This window comes from Mixophyes fleayi, chromosome 2 (genome assembly GCF_038048845.1).
Source record: "Mixophyes fleayi isolate aMixFle1 chromosome 2, aMixFle1.hap1, whole genome shotgun sequence".
NCBI lineage: Eukaryota > Metazoa > Chordata > Amphibia > Anura > Limnodynastidae > Mixophyes > Mixophyes fleayi.
The window spans coordinates 136,659,848-136,678,513 of NC_134403.1; the positions used below are offsets into that span (position 1 = coordinate 136,659,848).

At 41.9% G+C, this 18,666-nt stretch overlaps 1 protein-coding gene across 1 annotated transcript in view; it reads right to left on the reverse strand.

The window, feature by feature from the left end:
- Positions 1 to 18,666, reverse strand: part of TUBGCP3 (tubulin gamma complex component 3) — a 90,855-nt gene that overhangs the window by 50,107 nt on the left and 22,082 nt on the right. The window contains exons 4-7 of the mRNA XM_075200022.1: positions 18,085 to 18,162; positions 15,494 to 15,711; positions 14,767 to 14,939; positions 32 to 150 (exon numbers count right to left, since the gene is read on the reverse strand). Of these exons, the coding sequence (XP_075056123.1) occupies positions 32 to 150; positions 14,767 to 14,939; positions 15,494 to 15,711; positions 18,085 to 18,162 (588 nt within the window). The remainder of the gene's footprint in view (positions 1 to 31; positions 151 to 14,766; positions 14,940 to 15,493; positions 15,712 to 18,084; positions 18,163 to 18,666) is intronic.

Sequence of the window (18,666 nt, forward strand, 5' to 3'; positions counted from 1 at the left end):
GTACATGTTGTTTGAAGTTGCATCATTTTACCTTGCTGTCTACCTTGTAGCAGTTTTCAGAATTGCACATTTTGACACACTTCCCATCAATCCCTTGGAACACATACAAAATGTCTCTTACTAGAGATGTTTCCGTTATTTCAACAGAACCTGTAAATTGCAAAAGATCTCAAAATTAGATGATGAAAGCAAAGCTAAAAACTGTATGCATGAAAAGGAGTAGACACCTTTCTGTAAAATAAATCTAGTATAACTATGCACAAATGTAACAACTGCAAAAAAGTTGTAAAAAATTAAATACTGTAAATATTTCCTTGATGAAATTAAGAATTATAAAATAGAATGATAAATATTCATAGAACTACAGAATAGTAAACACCACAAATAAAAGAAAAGCTACAAAAATAGAGCTAATCCTGAAAGATATGTTTCATACAATGTCACTTGTGAGAGGAAGGGAAGAACACAGAGTAAACTTCATATAATCTTGCATAAAATGTTTACTAATAAAATTAACAAAATATATTTGCACGTTTCAGGAGATCCGAACAGACAACACTTGCTTCTTGAGATCAAAGTGTGATCGTGGACAGTCCCCTTTAAGCTGTACTAAAGAGCTCACTTATGGGCTTTGCTACTGTGGAAGTACAAACACTGTGATCATACACCTCGTTAAACTTGGGGTGGGGGGCTTTGGATTTCTTTTTTCTGGATATTCAGGATAGTGTGCCACTTGTCCCAGAGGTGTTTTGGGAGTGGGTAACAGTGGGTAAATACAGGAATATTACAAAAAACCCATAGCAGAATAGAAAACATTTTAAAATATACACAATTACATAAATCATGGAATTTACATAACTGCTATTGTGTGGCCAGATCCACTGCACCACCCACTGCACTAGGAAATTTGGTTGGCATTTTGAAAAGGTCAATATTAACACTGATGTGAACCTAACAAAGTTAGCTCTGGATATGGAGGCTAATATTAGCAACTGAATAATGCACTGAATATTGTAAGGAAACCCCACAGTGGATAACATCAGTGAGAGATGTGCATGCACCAAGCAGAGTAATAAAGCAAACCATCTAAAAACAATACAATAGAGGATAAACCATCAAATATTGATACAATGCTACACTAAAGCAATAGATAAAACAACCTTAAAATCTAATGAGCCAAAAGAGCACCGCAAATTATCCTAGGAGGAGAATATTAACAACTGAACTAATTTTCAGAGTGGGTAATCTAATTAACTAACTACTCTTTAGCAGAAGAATTACACAATATAGTAAAACCTACCACATCGTTCACATCTATGCTAAAACTATGAACCTAATATCAAAACTAGTGTTCTAGAATATTACATATTCAACAGAGACCTCATATACCCCTTAATAATAGCAGGGGGGAGGGGAATATAAAGGGGCAATGGGGGATAAGGAATAATACATACTGAATTTAAGATGATTTGGTACACTACTACAGATAGAAATATTTCCACATATTTTATTTGTGGTAATGAGTAAAAAGGACAATTTACTAAAAACAGAAAAAAAAATATGGTACATATTTCTGTTCAATACCACAGCAGAATGAATGTATGGGCTAGATATGGAATGGGAAAGTAAAGGACAGTAATATACTGTATAAAGTCCTAAGACACACTGTCAGGATAAAGCATAGATCTGATATGCTGAAATAGAATATTGGATGTCAGGACCCAAATAAATCTTTGCATGAATACCTAAATTAACCTGATGGTCAATTCAGATAAAGGTGTGACCAAATGAGGCCAAGAACATGTAATTGAGTTAGGTAAACCCTTTGTGCAGAGACCAGCTTTAGATATGCAGATCACAGACATCCATTGTATTTGATCATGTATTTCCCTAGCTAGTACTCCCCTTCAATGGGTAGTATAAACACAAACTAACCCCTAGGTGTAAATTAGAGAGCTTGCATTTATTTACAAGGGATAATTCATAACTGCAGGGTAAATAGGTTGTATCAATTGAATCCATTGATAAGCTAGTGTAACAGTTAAAGACGCAGCGTCTGATGTAATGGTGTTTGGAGGTTTTTACATCCCAGTGTGAGGAGATAAGCCTGCCACTTTTAGCAGCTTTCAGGACATAGCACTGTTTGCTTGTGACACTTGAATAGACTTGTAGGTACCGCTCAGCATGTGGCCTGGCTCAATGAGGCCAGGGGATAACATAGCCTATATGTAATACTGTATAGACAGAAAGAATTCAGTTTTAAAATATGCCACTTAAAATCAATAAAAGCAGAGATCAACCACCTATTCCTCAATAGCATGATGAAGGGCAGCTCATATGGTAAATTAAGAATTCTGACCCACAGAGAAATGAAGAAAAGGAGTGGAAGCTCTGTGAATGCCCTGTACTTAGGCATGTTTGATATGAAAATATAAACAAAGTCATAGGGGATTTGTTAATGATAAGATTGGATCGATGTAACGCTGTCCAGGACAAATATATCACATTGTAGAATTGGTTAATAAATCAGGCAACAGGTAAATTTGGTTTGAAAAGGTGTCCCAGGACACAACCCCGATTAGCATTAACCCTGCCCCTGTGAATGCCGCACCCATTTGAGGTTGCTTAAAAATCTGTGTTCTGAGGGAACAAATTGTCAGACTTTTGGGGATCAATCTAATTGAAGGACTGTCCATTATTTCTGCCTGCCCCAGGCATACAGATTATTATATGTAAGTAATGCTCTGTAGGTTATCTCTTTTATTTTAAACTGTTTTGCTTGTTATGTCAAATTTATTATTTGTTTATTCCTTATTTTTCTTTATATCTGAATGCCCTGTACCTTTTGTATATTAAATCTAAAATTTAATAAGTTGCGTCCTTGATACTCTAAATAATCCATAGCCTTTGTAGAGGAGATTGCTCGTCCAGGTAAACCCTTGGAATGCCAGTGTGTGATTTGTTGATACATTTGATTAACAAGCTGTGTGTGCTTGTATGTACATTTGTGTAACAGTCTGGAGGTGTGAAGAGTTAACCCTGTGTGTGCTGGTGGGAGTCTTGCTAGTTTGTGGAACTAGAAGCCTGTGTGCCAGTGTGGGATAGTATATTGGGGTCCTATTGCCCGTACCCAATAGGTGGTGGCTGTACCTGAAGCGTCTGGGGGTGTGAGAGCGCTGTGTTTGGGGGCGATTCCGTAGGTCTAAGAACCTGTGTGATAGGTGAGAGAGACTGCGGGCTGAAATCGTGTGTGACCTCATACAGCAAACACCCCAACGTCACGGCAGCTGGGAGCGCGTTCGTGACACACACAAATAAGTGTAATCCTGCTTTATGTCAGTATATAAATATATCTTTTTCAAATACTTATGATCCTTGAGTAGTAGAAAAGAGGATTTATATACTTTCTCTGAATCCATCTGGGTGACACTGCTACCATGGGTTGTAGAGGGTGCATGGAATTGTCACTTAAACAGTTAACCAACTAAACTTGCTGCTGACTCCTTCCTCTGCAAACCTCAGATATGTAATATTAAAGCCCCAAGGAAAGGAAACAACAACAAAGACCAACCAGAAGAGCAAAAAAGGGAGGGGACACAGTGACCCCCAGATGGATTCAGAGAAAGAGATTTAACGAAAGTACAAAAATCTTCTTTTCTCCTTTATCCACTCTGGGGGACACTACTACCATGGGAACTTTCTAAAGCAGCCCCTAAGGGAGGTAGCACCCTGCCAGCCCAGCTCGCACAACACTGCACCCAAAACTAGCATCCGGGGATGAAAACACATTGAATTGATAAAACCTGGTAAAGGTGTGAACAGAGGACCAGATAGCTGCTCGGCAAACCTGTCCCGCAGATGCTCCGTGACGTGCAGCCCAAGATGCCCCCACTGTGCGGGCAGAATTGGCATCAAGCCTGCCAAGCACAGGTCGGTTGGAACTCACATATACCTGTCTATTAGAGGACGTAGTTCACCTAGCAGTGGTTTGCTTGGTAGTTGGCCAGCCGTTTATTACAGTCATATAACTAAAACAGGGAGTCAATCTTTTGACAAGACAAAGTACAGTCAACATAAATGCGTAAAGCCCTGACCACATACAACACAGTTGAGGAGGATGGTCCTAAATGTGCCGTCCCCTCCTGAAAAGCGGGAACCCCATTCTCTTGATTGAGGTCAAAACTGGAGACTACTTTTGGGAGAAAATAATGGAGTTCGAATGACTGCCCGATCATTGTGGAAAACAAGGAAGGGAGACCTGCAGGATAAAGCTTCAAGTTCCAAAACCCATCAAGCCGACGCCATGGCCAACAGAAACACCACCTTCCGTCAAAAATCGCAACTCTGAAGAACAGAGAGGTTCGAAAGAAGGTTCCTGCAAGACATCTTGGACTAGATTAAGATCCCATGGAGCTAAAGATGGAACATCAGTAGGTTGAATATGTAACACCGCCTGTAGAAAAGTACGGACATCTGGCAAGACCACCAGTCGACGTTTGAATAAAACAGAGACACACAAAATCTTAATCTTCAGGGAACTGAGACAAAGCCCTGTCTCCAAACCATCCTGCAAAAATGCCAGGAAACAGAAAAGAAGATTTTTGCACTTACATTAAATCTCTTTCTCCGATTCCATCTGGGAGAAACTAATACCATTGGGTTGTATGAGGGCGCATGGAGTTGGTTCTTAAATAGTTAGGTTTGCTGCTGACTCCTCCCCTCTGCAACTCAGTAATACTAAAGTCACACAAAAAGGGCTGAATAACACAACTAACCGTAGAACAGCAAAAAGGAAGGAACGCAGTGTCCCCCCAGATAAAATCGGGGAAAGATTTAACGCAAGTACAAAAATCTTCTTTTCTCCTTCATCCACTCTGGGGGACACTACTACCACGAGGACTTTCTAAAGTAGCCCCAATTTCTACTCTACTCAGCAAGTTTAATCACAGACCTAATACGACGAACAATGGTCTGCTTGGTGGCCGGCGAACCTCTCCTATGAGAATCGTAAAAAACAAAAAGAGAATCAGTCCTGCGACCAGCAGTAATCCTGTCTACATAAACCTGTAAAGCTTGGACCATGTCCAGACTAACAGAGGAAGAAGGCCCAGAGGAAGCAATCAGTTGTCCAAAGGCCGGAAACACTATCTCCTGATTTATATAAAAACCAGGAACCACCACAGGCAAGAAAAGTAGGTCCTATGAACTACCCTATCCTCATGGAACACCAGATAAGGAACCCTACATGACAAGGCTTCAAGCTCAGACACCAGTCGAGCAAATGCAATGGCCAGCAATAAAGCAGCCCCTTCCATGTCAAGAAATGTAGATCAGCTGTCTCCAGGGGTTCGAATGTAGAACCTCAATAACCAGGTTCAAATACCATGAGGCCAACTGAGGAATGTGGGGAGGCTGAACATTAATCACCTCCTGAAGGAAAGGACCAATGTCAGGGAGGAAAGCCAACCGGCGCTGAAAGAAAATAGAAAGCGCAGAGACCTGAACCTTCAAAGAACTCTTTCTTAAATCCTTTCCTAACCCATCCTGCAGAAAGGCCAGAAACCGGCTAATCTGAAAGACACAGGAATATGACACTTCTTCTCGCACCACTGTACATAGATCCTCCACACCATCATCGATCTTAGCTGATACCGGCTTCTGAGCCTTCATGAGGGTCTCCACTACCCTGAAAGAGAACTCTCATCAGCCAGAGGTCGAAATCAACAGCCACGCCATTAAAGGCAGCTGAAGTTAGTCCAGATGGTGTAAGCGGTCCTTTACTGAGAAGATCGGGCCTGAGAGGAAGAGCCCAACCTGGTCCTTCTGCCAGAAGCAAGATGTTGGTGAATCACAGCCACCTGGGTTACTTCAGTGTCACCAGAATGGTGGCAACCGTACTCGCCCTAGAACCTGCGGGGTCATCAGAATTGGTGGAAAGAAATATCCTAAACAGGCGTCCCAACTCATGGACATTACATCCACCATCACAGCCAGAGGATCCTGGTATTTGCGGAGAAACTAGGAACCTGGTGATTGTGTCTGGATGCCATCAGATCCAGACCTGTCAGGCTCCATTTCCGGACTAACTCCTGAAACATCTGAGGATGCAGTTCCCATTCTACCGGAAGAATTGCATGCCTGCTGAGACAATCCACTTCCCAGTTGTCCACTCCAGGAATAAACACTGCAGAAATCTCTGAACGGACTGGAGTCTGACTGGTTTTTCTTGAAGGAGGGACTGAGCTCCCTGAAGCATGACTCCCTAACAGCATGACTCTTAGCTGGAGAACATCTATGGGCCAAAGCGCCTCCCTGTCTGTCCAAAGACCCTGGAGACAAAGCTGGAGAACAAATGCTCCCCCTAAATGCTCCACAGCCCTTTAGATTGGCATCTGTGGTCACCGGAATCCAAGACCATGGGACAAACAAAATTGGCCCATCATTAGAAGTTCTTGAACTAGTCACTATTTCAGAGGTTGACAAGTCTCTCTGAAGATTCTGACCCATTGGGACTACAGGTGAGAAGGTGGAGCCAGACCATTGTCTTAGTAGATTTCACTGGAACGTACAAGAGTGGAAATGACCGTATGGGAGGATTTTGAACGTTGATACCATCAACCCTAGAATACTCATGCCCAAGAAAGGACAAGGATGGCTCAGGATTGACCGAACAGCCAGTTGTAGGGATCTGTATTGAAGGCTCTGGATAAAGATCTTAAAAGTGGTGTCCATTATTAGTTCTAGGAACCTCATCCTCTGTGAAGGCATCATCTGGGATCTGGAATAACTGATTATCCAACAGTGTTGCTCAAGAATTCGAATAGACATGATGCGGATTGAGAAAAGGATCAGATAAGGCTTTGAGGAGTAAATAGTCCAAATATTGAATAATGTTCAACCTGCAAATATGCGTCCTGAATGTCTATCGACGCCAGAAATTCCTGGGGTTCCAATGCAATAGCCCCTTGAGATTTAGAATTGAAAGAAATGAACCGTCCTGTTTGGGCACCAAGAACAGGTTTAAATAAAATCCCCAGCGTTTGAGACTCTGGACTTGATCCCCAAGATACAAATATCTCAGGTGGACGCCGCCCATTGATATTTCAATAATTGTAGGCGACCCCCTACCCTCTCAGTTGCGAGGGTAGGGGGATCGCCTTAGTCAGCAGTCTGTCTGAGGTAAACTTTAGCTGAATTTTCCCCGCCTTTGGAGCACACCAAATCAGTGGGAGAGGTGGGGGATCTCAGTTACACTCCCCGTACTGGAGGCATTTGCAAACTTTGGCGAGGGTTAATCTATCTGCTCACTGGAGGCTATTGCTTATTATAGCTCTCCTTTATTTATTTTGCATTGCAGGCTTTTAATCTGTGCTCCAATTGTGGCCAGATGAAATCCAAATCCTGCCTCCGTCTCAGCGGGAGACATGGCATCTCTCTGAAAATGGCCGTTCCTTAGACTAAGTCCACGCGCTCAATGCCAGAGGCAGTGCTACACCCGTCAGGGAAATACAGTGACAGTCGCATAGTGGCTGTCACTGCTTGCAGGCTGATTCTTTTCTATCTTCTTTCTTGTTGTTTTTTTATTAAAACAAAAACTGAACTGTATTCCATTTAAAAACTAAATGAACCAGTGTAAAACATGACAATAATCCACTCCAAACCAAACTGACATGTCAGTAACCCTAAGAAAACAATAAAAATCGAATCTAGTAGCAAGTACTGCAGCAGACTTAGTTGTTAGCTATTTATGTGCCAACTCCATGCACCCTCATACAACCACATAGCAGTAGTGTCCCCCAGAGTGGATGAAGGAGAAAATCCAGAATGATTCTGCATTGCAGGTGCAATGCACACACCACTTGACATAAGCCAGCCACACCCTGTTATATATGCAAGCCAAAACTGTTTTTCTGATCTTAAGAAAAAGTATCAACTACCCTGGGTGAAAAACCTGTGGACTGCCAGATACCGGTTTCAAAAACCACGTCCTTAAAAGGCAGCAGAGGCAAGTCCTGAAGATGAGAAGGTCCTTGAAGAAGAAGAACAGCATGAAGAGGAAGAACCCATCCAAGGCCTTCCGCCATGAGCAATATATTGGCGTATCAGACCCTCCAGGGCCAGTGTGGTGCCACAAGGATCACCGGAATGACTCCCTGTTTTACGCATCTGAGGACCTGCTAACACAATGCATTGGGTGGGAAGAGGTACCCCAACCGAAAATCCCAGCACATTATCATTACGTCTATCACAACCGTCTAGAGCAGGCCTGTCCAACCTGCGGCCCTCCAGATGTTTGTAAAACTACAAGTCCCAGCATGCCCTTCCAGCTATCAACAGGTTGTCTACTGGCAAAGCATGCTGGGGCTTGTAGTTTCACAACACCTGGAGGGCCGCAGGTTGGACAGGCCTGGTCTAGAGATCCCTGGTTGTTGAACAGAACCTGGGCACCGCAGACGTGCTGCATGACAGCCAATAATCTTTGTAAAGACTCTCCGCGCCGTGGAAAGTCCAAAGGGAAGTGCCTGAAATTGGTAATGTGAGCTTCCCACCGTGAATCAAATAAGTGACTGGGGGAGGGTCACCAGTTAGCGTCCCAGTAAGCATCCCAAATATCTATGGACGTCAGGAACTCCAAGGGTTTCAACCCATTGATTGCTGAGCAAACCGATTCCATACGGAACTTGCCCACGCAGAGGTGTTGGTTGAGACCCTTGAGATTTAGAATGGGTCGCAAGAACCGAAACCCCGACCTTTCTGTGTATCCGGGACCCTGCGGAAAGAAAAGAACAGAACACATGGAACATCGCTCTTCTTCTTACCATGTCCCAGGGCAAAGTGGTTACAAACAACCGCTGAGGTGCCCGTCCCACCAGACCGATGACGTAACCTCTTGACATGATCCCCGAGATCCAGCAGTCTCAGGAGGGCACTGCCCACTGATCCTTGAAAAGCTTCTGATGAACACTTACCTCAGCAGCTGCGAGGAGAGGGGGGTTCCTGTCAATTTACCTCTGTTCAAGAGATGTTTGCCTCTACCGAGGAGTGACCTCTGGTGGAAGAATTGCACCAAAGGGGCTGATGAAAAGAACCAAACCGTATGGTCCTAGGTTAGGCTGCATTCACCAGGAGGAATGTACTTATGCCTCCCTTGGCCTGGCAGATCATATTGCCCAATTCAGGTACAAATAAAACCAATTTAGAGACTCCCAAGAAAAAAAAGGAATGTGTTCAAAATGGGGCATTTTATGTGCTACTCAATAGTATGAATCAAAACCTAATTCTTTATTAGAGTTATATATAAAAAAAAAATTATTCCTGGATAATCACTCATTGGGAAATAGTTAAAATCTATGAAAATAAAAAAAGTGCTGTGAAAAGTGCAAATTAGTACTGTGTATTAAAATGGTACCAGTCTGCGCCGACGAAAGACTTTCCATTTCAGACACTGTGGGGTTTGTGTGTTCATACCCTCTGCTATCCTATAAAGAAATAAACTAAAGAAAACCTATTTATACAGAAAGTACTTCAGAGCAGTAACAAATCTGCCAAACTCCTTTGGCACTTAAATTACACTGGGGGTTAGTAGGGGTCAGCAGCAATTAGTTAACTGTTTAAGTGCCAACTCCATGCACCCTCATACAACCCATGGTAGCAGTGTCCCCCAGATAAGATGAATGGAAAAAAGGGATTTTTATACTTATGTAAAACCCTTTTCTCAAGAACAGAAGCAAATAAGAGAGGGAGAGAGAAAAAGGAAGATAGCGTTTTCCCACAAAGGACAATTTACAACATAATGGAAAGAATCAGACTGTGAAGAGTGAACATTCAGTGTTTCCCAATGGATTTTGAAAAAAAAAAAAAAAAAAGGATTTAACACAAGTACAAATATGGGAACTTCCCAAAGCTGTCCGTATGGGAGGGTAGACTCTGAAGATGCCGTGCGCAAAACTTTCTGTCCATAACTAGTTTGGGAGCTCTTGGTGCCTCCCAGTTGGTTGATATATGCCACTGCGTGGCATTGCTTGACTGTATCTTTATTGCCTTTCCTCATAGAAGAGTCTGTGCACTGACTACAGCGTTTAACACTACTCTCCGTTCTAGAAAATTGATGGGTAGCTTTGACTCTTCTTCGGACCACAGGCCCTGCAGGCAGGCTGGCATAGCCCATTTTCGAAAAAGATTTAATCCGAACCGCACCAAGCATACAACATCCCTAGGAATTTTCCTTCTATTAAACCTATGAATCCAGATTAATTTCTTATTGTGTTTTCTCGAAGATGAACAAACATACTTATTAATCCACAATAGCAAAAAGAAAGGGAAATGAGCATGCTTTTGTTGGACATTCTGGAATGTATTACAGTAATAAAAAATTATTAAATCTTTATTGTAAATTCATTAAAAGATATCATCCATGATACTTAGACACCAGCAAAATATAAGAAAATAAGATAAAAAGATTTATGTAGCTACGTTAAATTTCTTTCTCTGAATCCAATCGGGGGACACTGCTACTATGGGGTTGTATGAGGGCGCATGGAGTTGGCACTTAAATAATTAACAACTAATCTTGTTGCTGACTCCTCCCCACTGCAACCCCTACAAGGCCCAGTATAATACTAAAGCCCCAAGGAAAAGAGCAAAACATCCAAGACCGCACAGCAGAAAAGCAGAAAGTTGGGAACTCAGTGTTCTCCTGATGGATTCAGAAAAAGAAATTTAACTTAAGTCCATAAATCTTCTTTTTTCAATCATCCACTCTGGGGGACACTGCTACCATGGGGACTTTCTAAAGCAACCCCTAAGGGAGGGACCACTCATAGTCCAGCCTGCAATACACTGCAGGAAAAACCCTGCGTTAGAAGACCCAAAAACATTAAATTGATAGAACTATTATAAATATATGAACTGAGGACCAGGTGGCCGCCTGGCAAAGCTGATACGCAGAAGTGCCATGGCCCAAGAGGTCCCCACTGAACGAGTGGAGTGAGCAGTGATCCTCCCTGGCACAGGACGGTTCGAACTCACATAAGCATGTGTTATCATAATCCTAATCTAACGAGCAATAGTTCACTTGGTCGCCGGCCAGCCCTTTTTCTGATAGTCAGAGGACAAAAAGGGAATCCGGCCTTCTACAAGACGAAGTCCTATCCACATAAATTTGCAAAAGGGACTGTCCTAAGGACTGCCCTATCTATATGGAACACCAAGTTCGGTGAACTGCATGACAAGGCTCCAAGCTCTGACACCCTGCGCAAAGACGCAATGGCCAGCAGAAAAACCACCTTCGAAGTCAAAAGGCGCAGTTCTGCAGAACCAAGCGGTTCAAAAGGAGGATACTTCAAAACATTTAGAACCAGATTGAGGTCCCAGAGAGCCAAAGGTGAGACATAAGGCGGTTGAACCCTCAATACTCCCTGGAGAAAAGTATGATCATCAGGTAAATTAGCTAGTTTACACTGGGGAAAAAAAAAAAGACAGCAGATACCTGAACCTTCAGTGAACTTATTCTAAGTCCTGCTGCCAAATCTGTTTTCAGGAATGCAAGAAAACGAGAAAATTTAAGAATTCTGCCCTGAGCGAGTGACTCTCACACCAGCCAACATAAGCTTGCCAAACCCTGTGATACATCTATGCTGAAGATGGCTTCTGTGCCCGCATCAGCGTCACCACTACTCAGAGAGAATCCCTTGGATTGCCATTAAACCTAGAGGAGGCAAGTCCAGGTGAAGAAATGGTCCATGTTTGAGGTCAGGTCGAAGGGGTAGGGCCCATCCCGGCCCCACTGCCATCTGAACAATGTTCGCATACCAAACTTGCCTGGGCCAATTTGGTGCCACTAGAATGACCGGAAGTCCTCATAGATGAACTCGCCTGAGGACTCTTTAAATCATTGAGATTGGTGGAAGTAGATAACCCAGTTGAAAATACCAACTCATTGTCAACACATCCACCGTTACTGCCAGCGGGTTCTTGGTTCTTGAACAAAACCTGGCTACCTGTCTGTTGTCCCTGAGGCCATCAAGTCCAAATCTGGCCTGCCCCACTTCTGAATCAGATCCTGAAACCACTCTTCCGAAAGCATGCTGTGTCTGCCGAGATAAACCGCTTCCAAGTTGTCAACTCCTAGGATGAACACTGCTGACATCACAGGAATGAAGTTCTCCGTCCAAGCAAAGATCTGGTTTGTTACCATCGTAACTCCCACACTTCTTCACACTCCCACACTTCTATGTATGCCACCGTCGTGGCATTGTCGGATTGAAGACGCACCGGCCTTCCCTGAAGTAAAGTTTGCGCCCCCTGAACTATCAGGAGCATCACCTTTAGTTCAAGAATGTTGATCGGCAGCAACGTGTCCCTGCTTGTCCAAAGCCATTAAAGACACAGATTTAGAACCACCACTAGCCATCCATGTAGGCTGACATCCGTTGTAACCAAGGGACGAAAGAGCAACCCATTATTAGATGAATCTGATCCAGCCACCAACAAGGAAAGACGGGTCTCTGGAGAGACAATCCTTTGGGAATCGAGATGGAGAGGGGACCCTAACCACTGGCCAAGAAGGTCCCACTGGAAAGCACGAGAATGAAACAGACCGTATGGAATGGTTTAGAAGGTTGGCACCATGAGTCCCAGGAGCCACATGCGTAAGTGCGTGGAAGGACAAGAGTGTTGAAGCATTGTCCTCACCGCCTCCCGCAAGGAGTGAGCCTTGGGTTCCGGAAGAAAAACCTTTTGATGAATGGTGTCCATCAGGAGACCCAAGAAAATTCTCCATGGCAAGAAACAAACTGACACTTATCCCAAGGATTTGGATGGTCAGAAACAGATGCTGCTCCAGCCTGCTGCTTGACGAGCTCTTGAGTAGCAGATTGTCCAAGTAAGGAATAATATTTTTCTCAGCCATTGCCACTATAATGTTTGTAAAAACTTTGAGCGGTTGACAGACCGCACCGCAACACTCTAAACTGAAAATGAGCGCATACCACCGTGAACCAAAAGGAGGGATTCATGTCCCTCCCAGATAGGGACATGTAAATAAGCGTCCCTGATATCTATCAATGTCAAACTCCCGAGGGTCCAGATGGAGCAGACTGATTCCACCCGGAACTTGTCCACTCTGAGGTACTGAAGTCCCTTAAGATTCAGGATAGGCCGAAAAGACCTGTCCTGTTTGAGAACCAAGAAAAAAAAATGAGTAAAATCCCCGGCCCCTTTGAGACTCTGGAACCTTGCATAACACACCGGTTAAAAGAAGGGAAGCGACTGACTTAAGCATCGCCTGCCTCTTCTCCCGATTTAGCAGTAAAGAGGCGGCAAAGAACCGATGTGGAGCGGGTCCTGCCAAATCTATGACATACCCCCTGGTCATGATCCCCAGGATGCATAGGTCCCTGGAGGACGCCACCCACTGATCTCAGAACAGCAGTAAGCGACCCCCTGCCCCCCAATTGGACAGCCCAAGATTCCATTGGCCTGGCAAGCCATGCTGAAGAAAACATGGGTCTAAAAGAAGTACCGGCAGCAGTAAAGATAGAAAGATTGAGATTTTCGCAAAAAGCCATATTGTTACGTTTTCTTTACACCCATGACAGCATTTATTATACCAAATTTCATTACGATCTGAAACGATCAGTTTGAAACCATGTGTTGATTAGATGTGGAATGACACACTAGTGTCTTACAGGCTGGAGGATATAGAGGGAGAGGTGCTCAGACTTCTGTGAGCACCTGCCTGCATGAGTATCCCTCAATTGAAAATAGGAGTGGCCTCCGACAGCTGTCATTTGGTGTCTCCAGATTGCTTGGCAAAAAGGAGCAAAAATTGAATTAACTTTTTTTTTCCTCCTTAAAAAACAAATATGAGGAGAAAAGGCAGAGTCTCTTTCCTCGTTTCCGAACAACCGCTATCAAATGACCCTTGGACTTTCCTCCTCTCCAACCCTATGCCTGAAGAGAACTTTCTCTCTAATAAATTAATCACACATCTTCGCAGTTGCCAAATCTTTATAAGCCAACCACTGGGAAAACCCAAATGCCCCTACTATGTCGACCCATAAAAACTATGTATGACATATCGCAGGCATGGAATCCATTACTCACTACCTACATGACAAACACCATAAGTTTGACCTCGTCTGGTCCCCCCGGTACCTTCGGGAGACCCGTGAATCTCTGTCCCGCCTACTACTCTGTGACTCCTCGCCCCACTCATGAACTGAGTCGTCTCAGGATCCTCCAGCCAACGTTCTACACCTGTTACTCAAGGAACTAAATGTGCGGTTTGTCGTTCTTGTATTTATTCTTGTTCATGCTGATGTATACAGGTCTTACACCGACCAGAATTTATCTGTTATACAGCTGTCATTTTAATTCAAATAAGACCAACCTCTCCCCATGTATAAAGAAAAGTTGAAGGGTAACTACTTGAATGTTTGTATGTCCCCTTTCTAAACCACTTAAATAGGCAAACAGAGGTAAGCATAAAGCAGTGTAACGTCAAAATGGAGAGAAGGTTCCAGTCATTAGAAAATGTTGTGAACCAGGTAACTAGATTGTAAGATGCTGCAGTATAGGATCTCTAGCAGGGAGTTTACTACGTTATAATAATATACTTATGTACTACCACAATAAAAGAAATGTAACAAGCAGAATTGCATTGTACAGGAGTAAAACGTTTCAATGTAAATAACAGGGCAATTCATATTCCATTGGATATAGAAGCTTGATCTTTAGCTCTATAAAACCATGTTTTATTACTACCTGTGTCCCCTTCTCTCCTTGTTCTTGGCACAGCACGGGACATAGTGTTTGAAAGGCCTTTGGAGGTAGTGTTTTGCAATGTTGGCTGCTGACCAGTTGCTAATGTCCATGCAAGACGAGTACCCAACTGCTGCCGTAGAGCATCTCCCATGGCTGGAGCTTGATAGGACTGTCTGGAAAAAGTTGAAAATAACAAGTAGCTCTCAATAGTAGCACAAAATAGCACAAGACAATTAAAGGTAAAAAGAGGCACAAGGTCAGGAATGGACAATCTGTAGCAATCCAGTTACTGCTGACATACATATACCATGATCCACACTATAGATCATAGCGAAATAAAAAAAAAAAAAAAATCCCACTCAGATTCTATTAAAGAAAAAAAAAAAGTCAAAAACACAGATTTTTTAAAAAAAAAAAAAAAAAAAAAAAAAAAAAGACATTTTTAACTATTATTTGTAATAGAAGTATGTAGAATCTTCACTCAATTTTAAATGTAGATGTCTTAGGGCTAGATTTACTAAGCTGCGGGTTTGAAAAAGTGGAGATGTTGCCTAACCAATCAGATTCTAGCTTTCATTTATTTAGTACTTTCTACTATAAGACAGCTATAATCTGATTGGTTGCTATAGGCAACATCCCCACTTTTTCAAACCCGCAGCTTAATAAATCTAGCCCTTAGTGTCCCTTCAAACAGGGCTGAGATTAGCACGGTTGAATAATAACTCACCCTGGAACAAACGACTGTGGTGTAGGCGTTGGTCCATTTAAGGAGTACATCCCAATGCTGCCAATCCCACTGCTGCCCATATTGGCAGAACTATGGACGGATGGCACATTTCGATCCTGATAGTTTAGTTGAAGGCTCTGCGGCCTGGCATAGTAGTATGGTGTTGAGTGAGCATCGCGTGGCAAAGCCTGAGCAAACAAAGCTGCATAGCTAGATACCTTTATAAAAATAAAAAAAAACATTTAAAAAACACAATAGTGCTAAATTGATCTGCTTGGTAAACTTATTTTTACATTTAAAATATATGCAAAATGAAGAAACCTTCAAATATTAAATGGATATTACTTACCCTCCAGAGGGAAACATTTTTAGAGTAGTCATTATAAGCTTGGGAAAATTAAACAAATGTGTGGTTACTTCTGTCATACGTGTTTCTGGTGTGTGTACTTGCAAGGCTAATATCTACAATTGCTGTCACCTACAACTTTTATAAAATACATAGATAATACATCTCAATCATTTTAGTTTGTTGTGGTTAATCATTGTGTAAAACAGATGTTACAGAATGGAATTATACAGTGTTTTTTATAAAGGGGATGATATGCAGAAGAAACACTTCACAGCTTTATTGATAGCATTATCTCACTAATTTTTATTTAATATAACAATGGCTCTAAAGAATATTCACCCTGTTTGGCTTTACCAGCTTTCAACATCTAGGCAACACAAAATGCACCAACTCTTCTGTGCAATATCATCAGGTAACCATTTGTGAACAGCAAGTTTAAAATCATTCTACAGATTTTAGAAAGGATTGGGGGGTACTGGCTTTGACTGAGAGTCTCCAAGACATTTTTTCGTATTTCAGACACTCCACTATGACTTCAGCTTTATGCTTTGGGTTATTGTAATGTAACAGGTTTTCTTCAAACATTTGTCTCCATTATTCTTCATCTATTTTCCCCTCTGTTTTTGTAAGTTTTCAGTCTCTGAAGCAAAGAAGCATTCATATAGCATTATATGCCCAACACCATGCATCTCAGTATGGACAGTGTTCTTAGGATGAAATGCATTGTTATATTGGCACCATAACGCCAGCATGGAAACTAAAAAAACAAGTGTGTCTTCCTCCACTTGTTCTATGTCTGGCGAACTGTAGGTGACATTTAACGCAAGTCTTCTTCAAAAATAATTTTCCTGTTGCCACGATCACTTAAAGCAGATTTGTGAACTGCCTGAACTAATGTTGTCCCATGGACAGTTTCTCCTATTTCTGTCATGGAAGCCAAGCCTATCACGGTTGCCATGTCTCTTGGTGGAATTCCTAATAAATGCCCTCCTCTAACAGTTTTAGAGGACCTCTTCTAGATAAATTCATAGTTGTGCCATATTCTCTCTATTTCTATATGATGGACTTTACAGTGAGATACTAAAAACTGTTTGAAATCTTCTAACATACAAAATTTGAGTACCTCTGATGAAATCACCAATTGGTGATGAAACGCGTCAGGTCACGTGACCAGCTGAAGTGACTCACTCGTGAAGTGTTTATTGAGCAGTGTGCTGCTAGCTACGAGACATTTCCTATCTGCCACGATCTTGGATGTGTTTTACAATAGGTCTACACGGATCGGGACCATCTTTCCTCTTTTAAAGAGGTCTGCTATCGAGACATCTAAGCTTCAATTGCCCGTTGGTGAAGTAACTGCATAACTCAACAGGACGATCTCGTGGATCCATCTCATCACGGTATCGTATTGCATGTTTGCTAACTACCGGATGAAGTTGTCACGCTATTTTCCCATATAGAGATTGACTCGTTCACTTCCAAGAGACCCTGGATTGGGTTTGATTGATTGGATATTCTATTGGTTCCACTTGTTTATTCATACCGGATGAACTGTTACAACTGTCTCTATTTATTGAAGATTATTAGCAACTACCTTTGAGCAATCTTAGTTTGTTGGACTGAGTTACGTCATCGACTTATATAGACACCCTTTTGATCCGTATATGCACAAGTATTTATCATTTACCAGGCACACCTGCTCAATGTACCTTACGAGGTTGCGTTCGACTACTACCAGCTCCAGTTTGAGCTTATGAGACATTTTTGAGTCCGAGTCTTTATAGGAGTGATTTATTGGCCATATAATATTCATTCACTCCGTGTTGGACAATCACAGAGCGCCGACTCACTAGAGCTTATTGTTAATACTTTGATACTGTTACCAGCTCGTCATTTTAGGGTTAATGTGTTAATCGGTTTATGCACATGCCAAATAAAGTGTTATTTTAATCATTTCCCATGTTTTATCTCATTGGTGAGGGATTGCCGAATCACACTCAGCGCTGTATTTATCTTTTTACACAAAATTTGAGTTCTGATTCCATGGCATAAGAAAAAAAAAAAAAAAACGTGAAAATGCCAAAGGGGTAAATAGTTTTTATTAAATGTGTATGACCTTTAGATGATAGACTGATATGAGAGCCAGAAGCATTTTAAAATGCAATATTGTTGATGTAAGGTTTGTATATAGGAATCACTGGGTATCATACAACATTTATATAGGATTCTCCACACTGCTTACCTTGTTTGGCTGCTTGCGTGGATCTTCACTAAGGCTAAGTAAGAGGTAGAGAATAGACCATCTGTTCTTCACCACTCCCTATAAAACAGCAAAACAATTTATAATAGATATTCTTTTTTATTCTTTTTAAGAAATAACTCCAAAATGTAAAAAAAATTCCCCTCAAATTATATACTAACTTCTCTTTCACCTTCTGATTGAAACTTTAATAACAGATGTTTCTAATCAATTTGCTTGTGTGATCTAGGGTTCAAAAGTATGCACAGCACTGACTGAAAACTATGTAATTTACTAGTCATGTAGCAACATTAATTAGAGCAAATCAGCTTGTTTCTACAAGCGGGCTTTGCTAAAATATCAACAATAAAATGAACAAATAAATAGATACATTAAAAAGAATACGTCTGCAATAATTAAAGCTTATTAGTTGTTTAGAACTGTCATTATTTAGAAAGTTATAGGTGGAGAAATATTTGCTGTCAAGTCAGTATTGCGATAATAAGCAAAGGTTGCAGGCCTACTCTCTACATGCTCATACAACATCAATGCCCAGGTTTAAGAGTATTACAGGTGCCAAGAGTC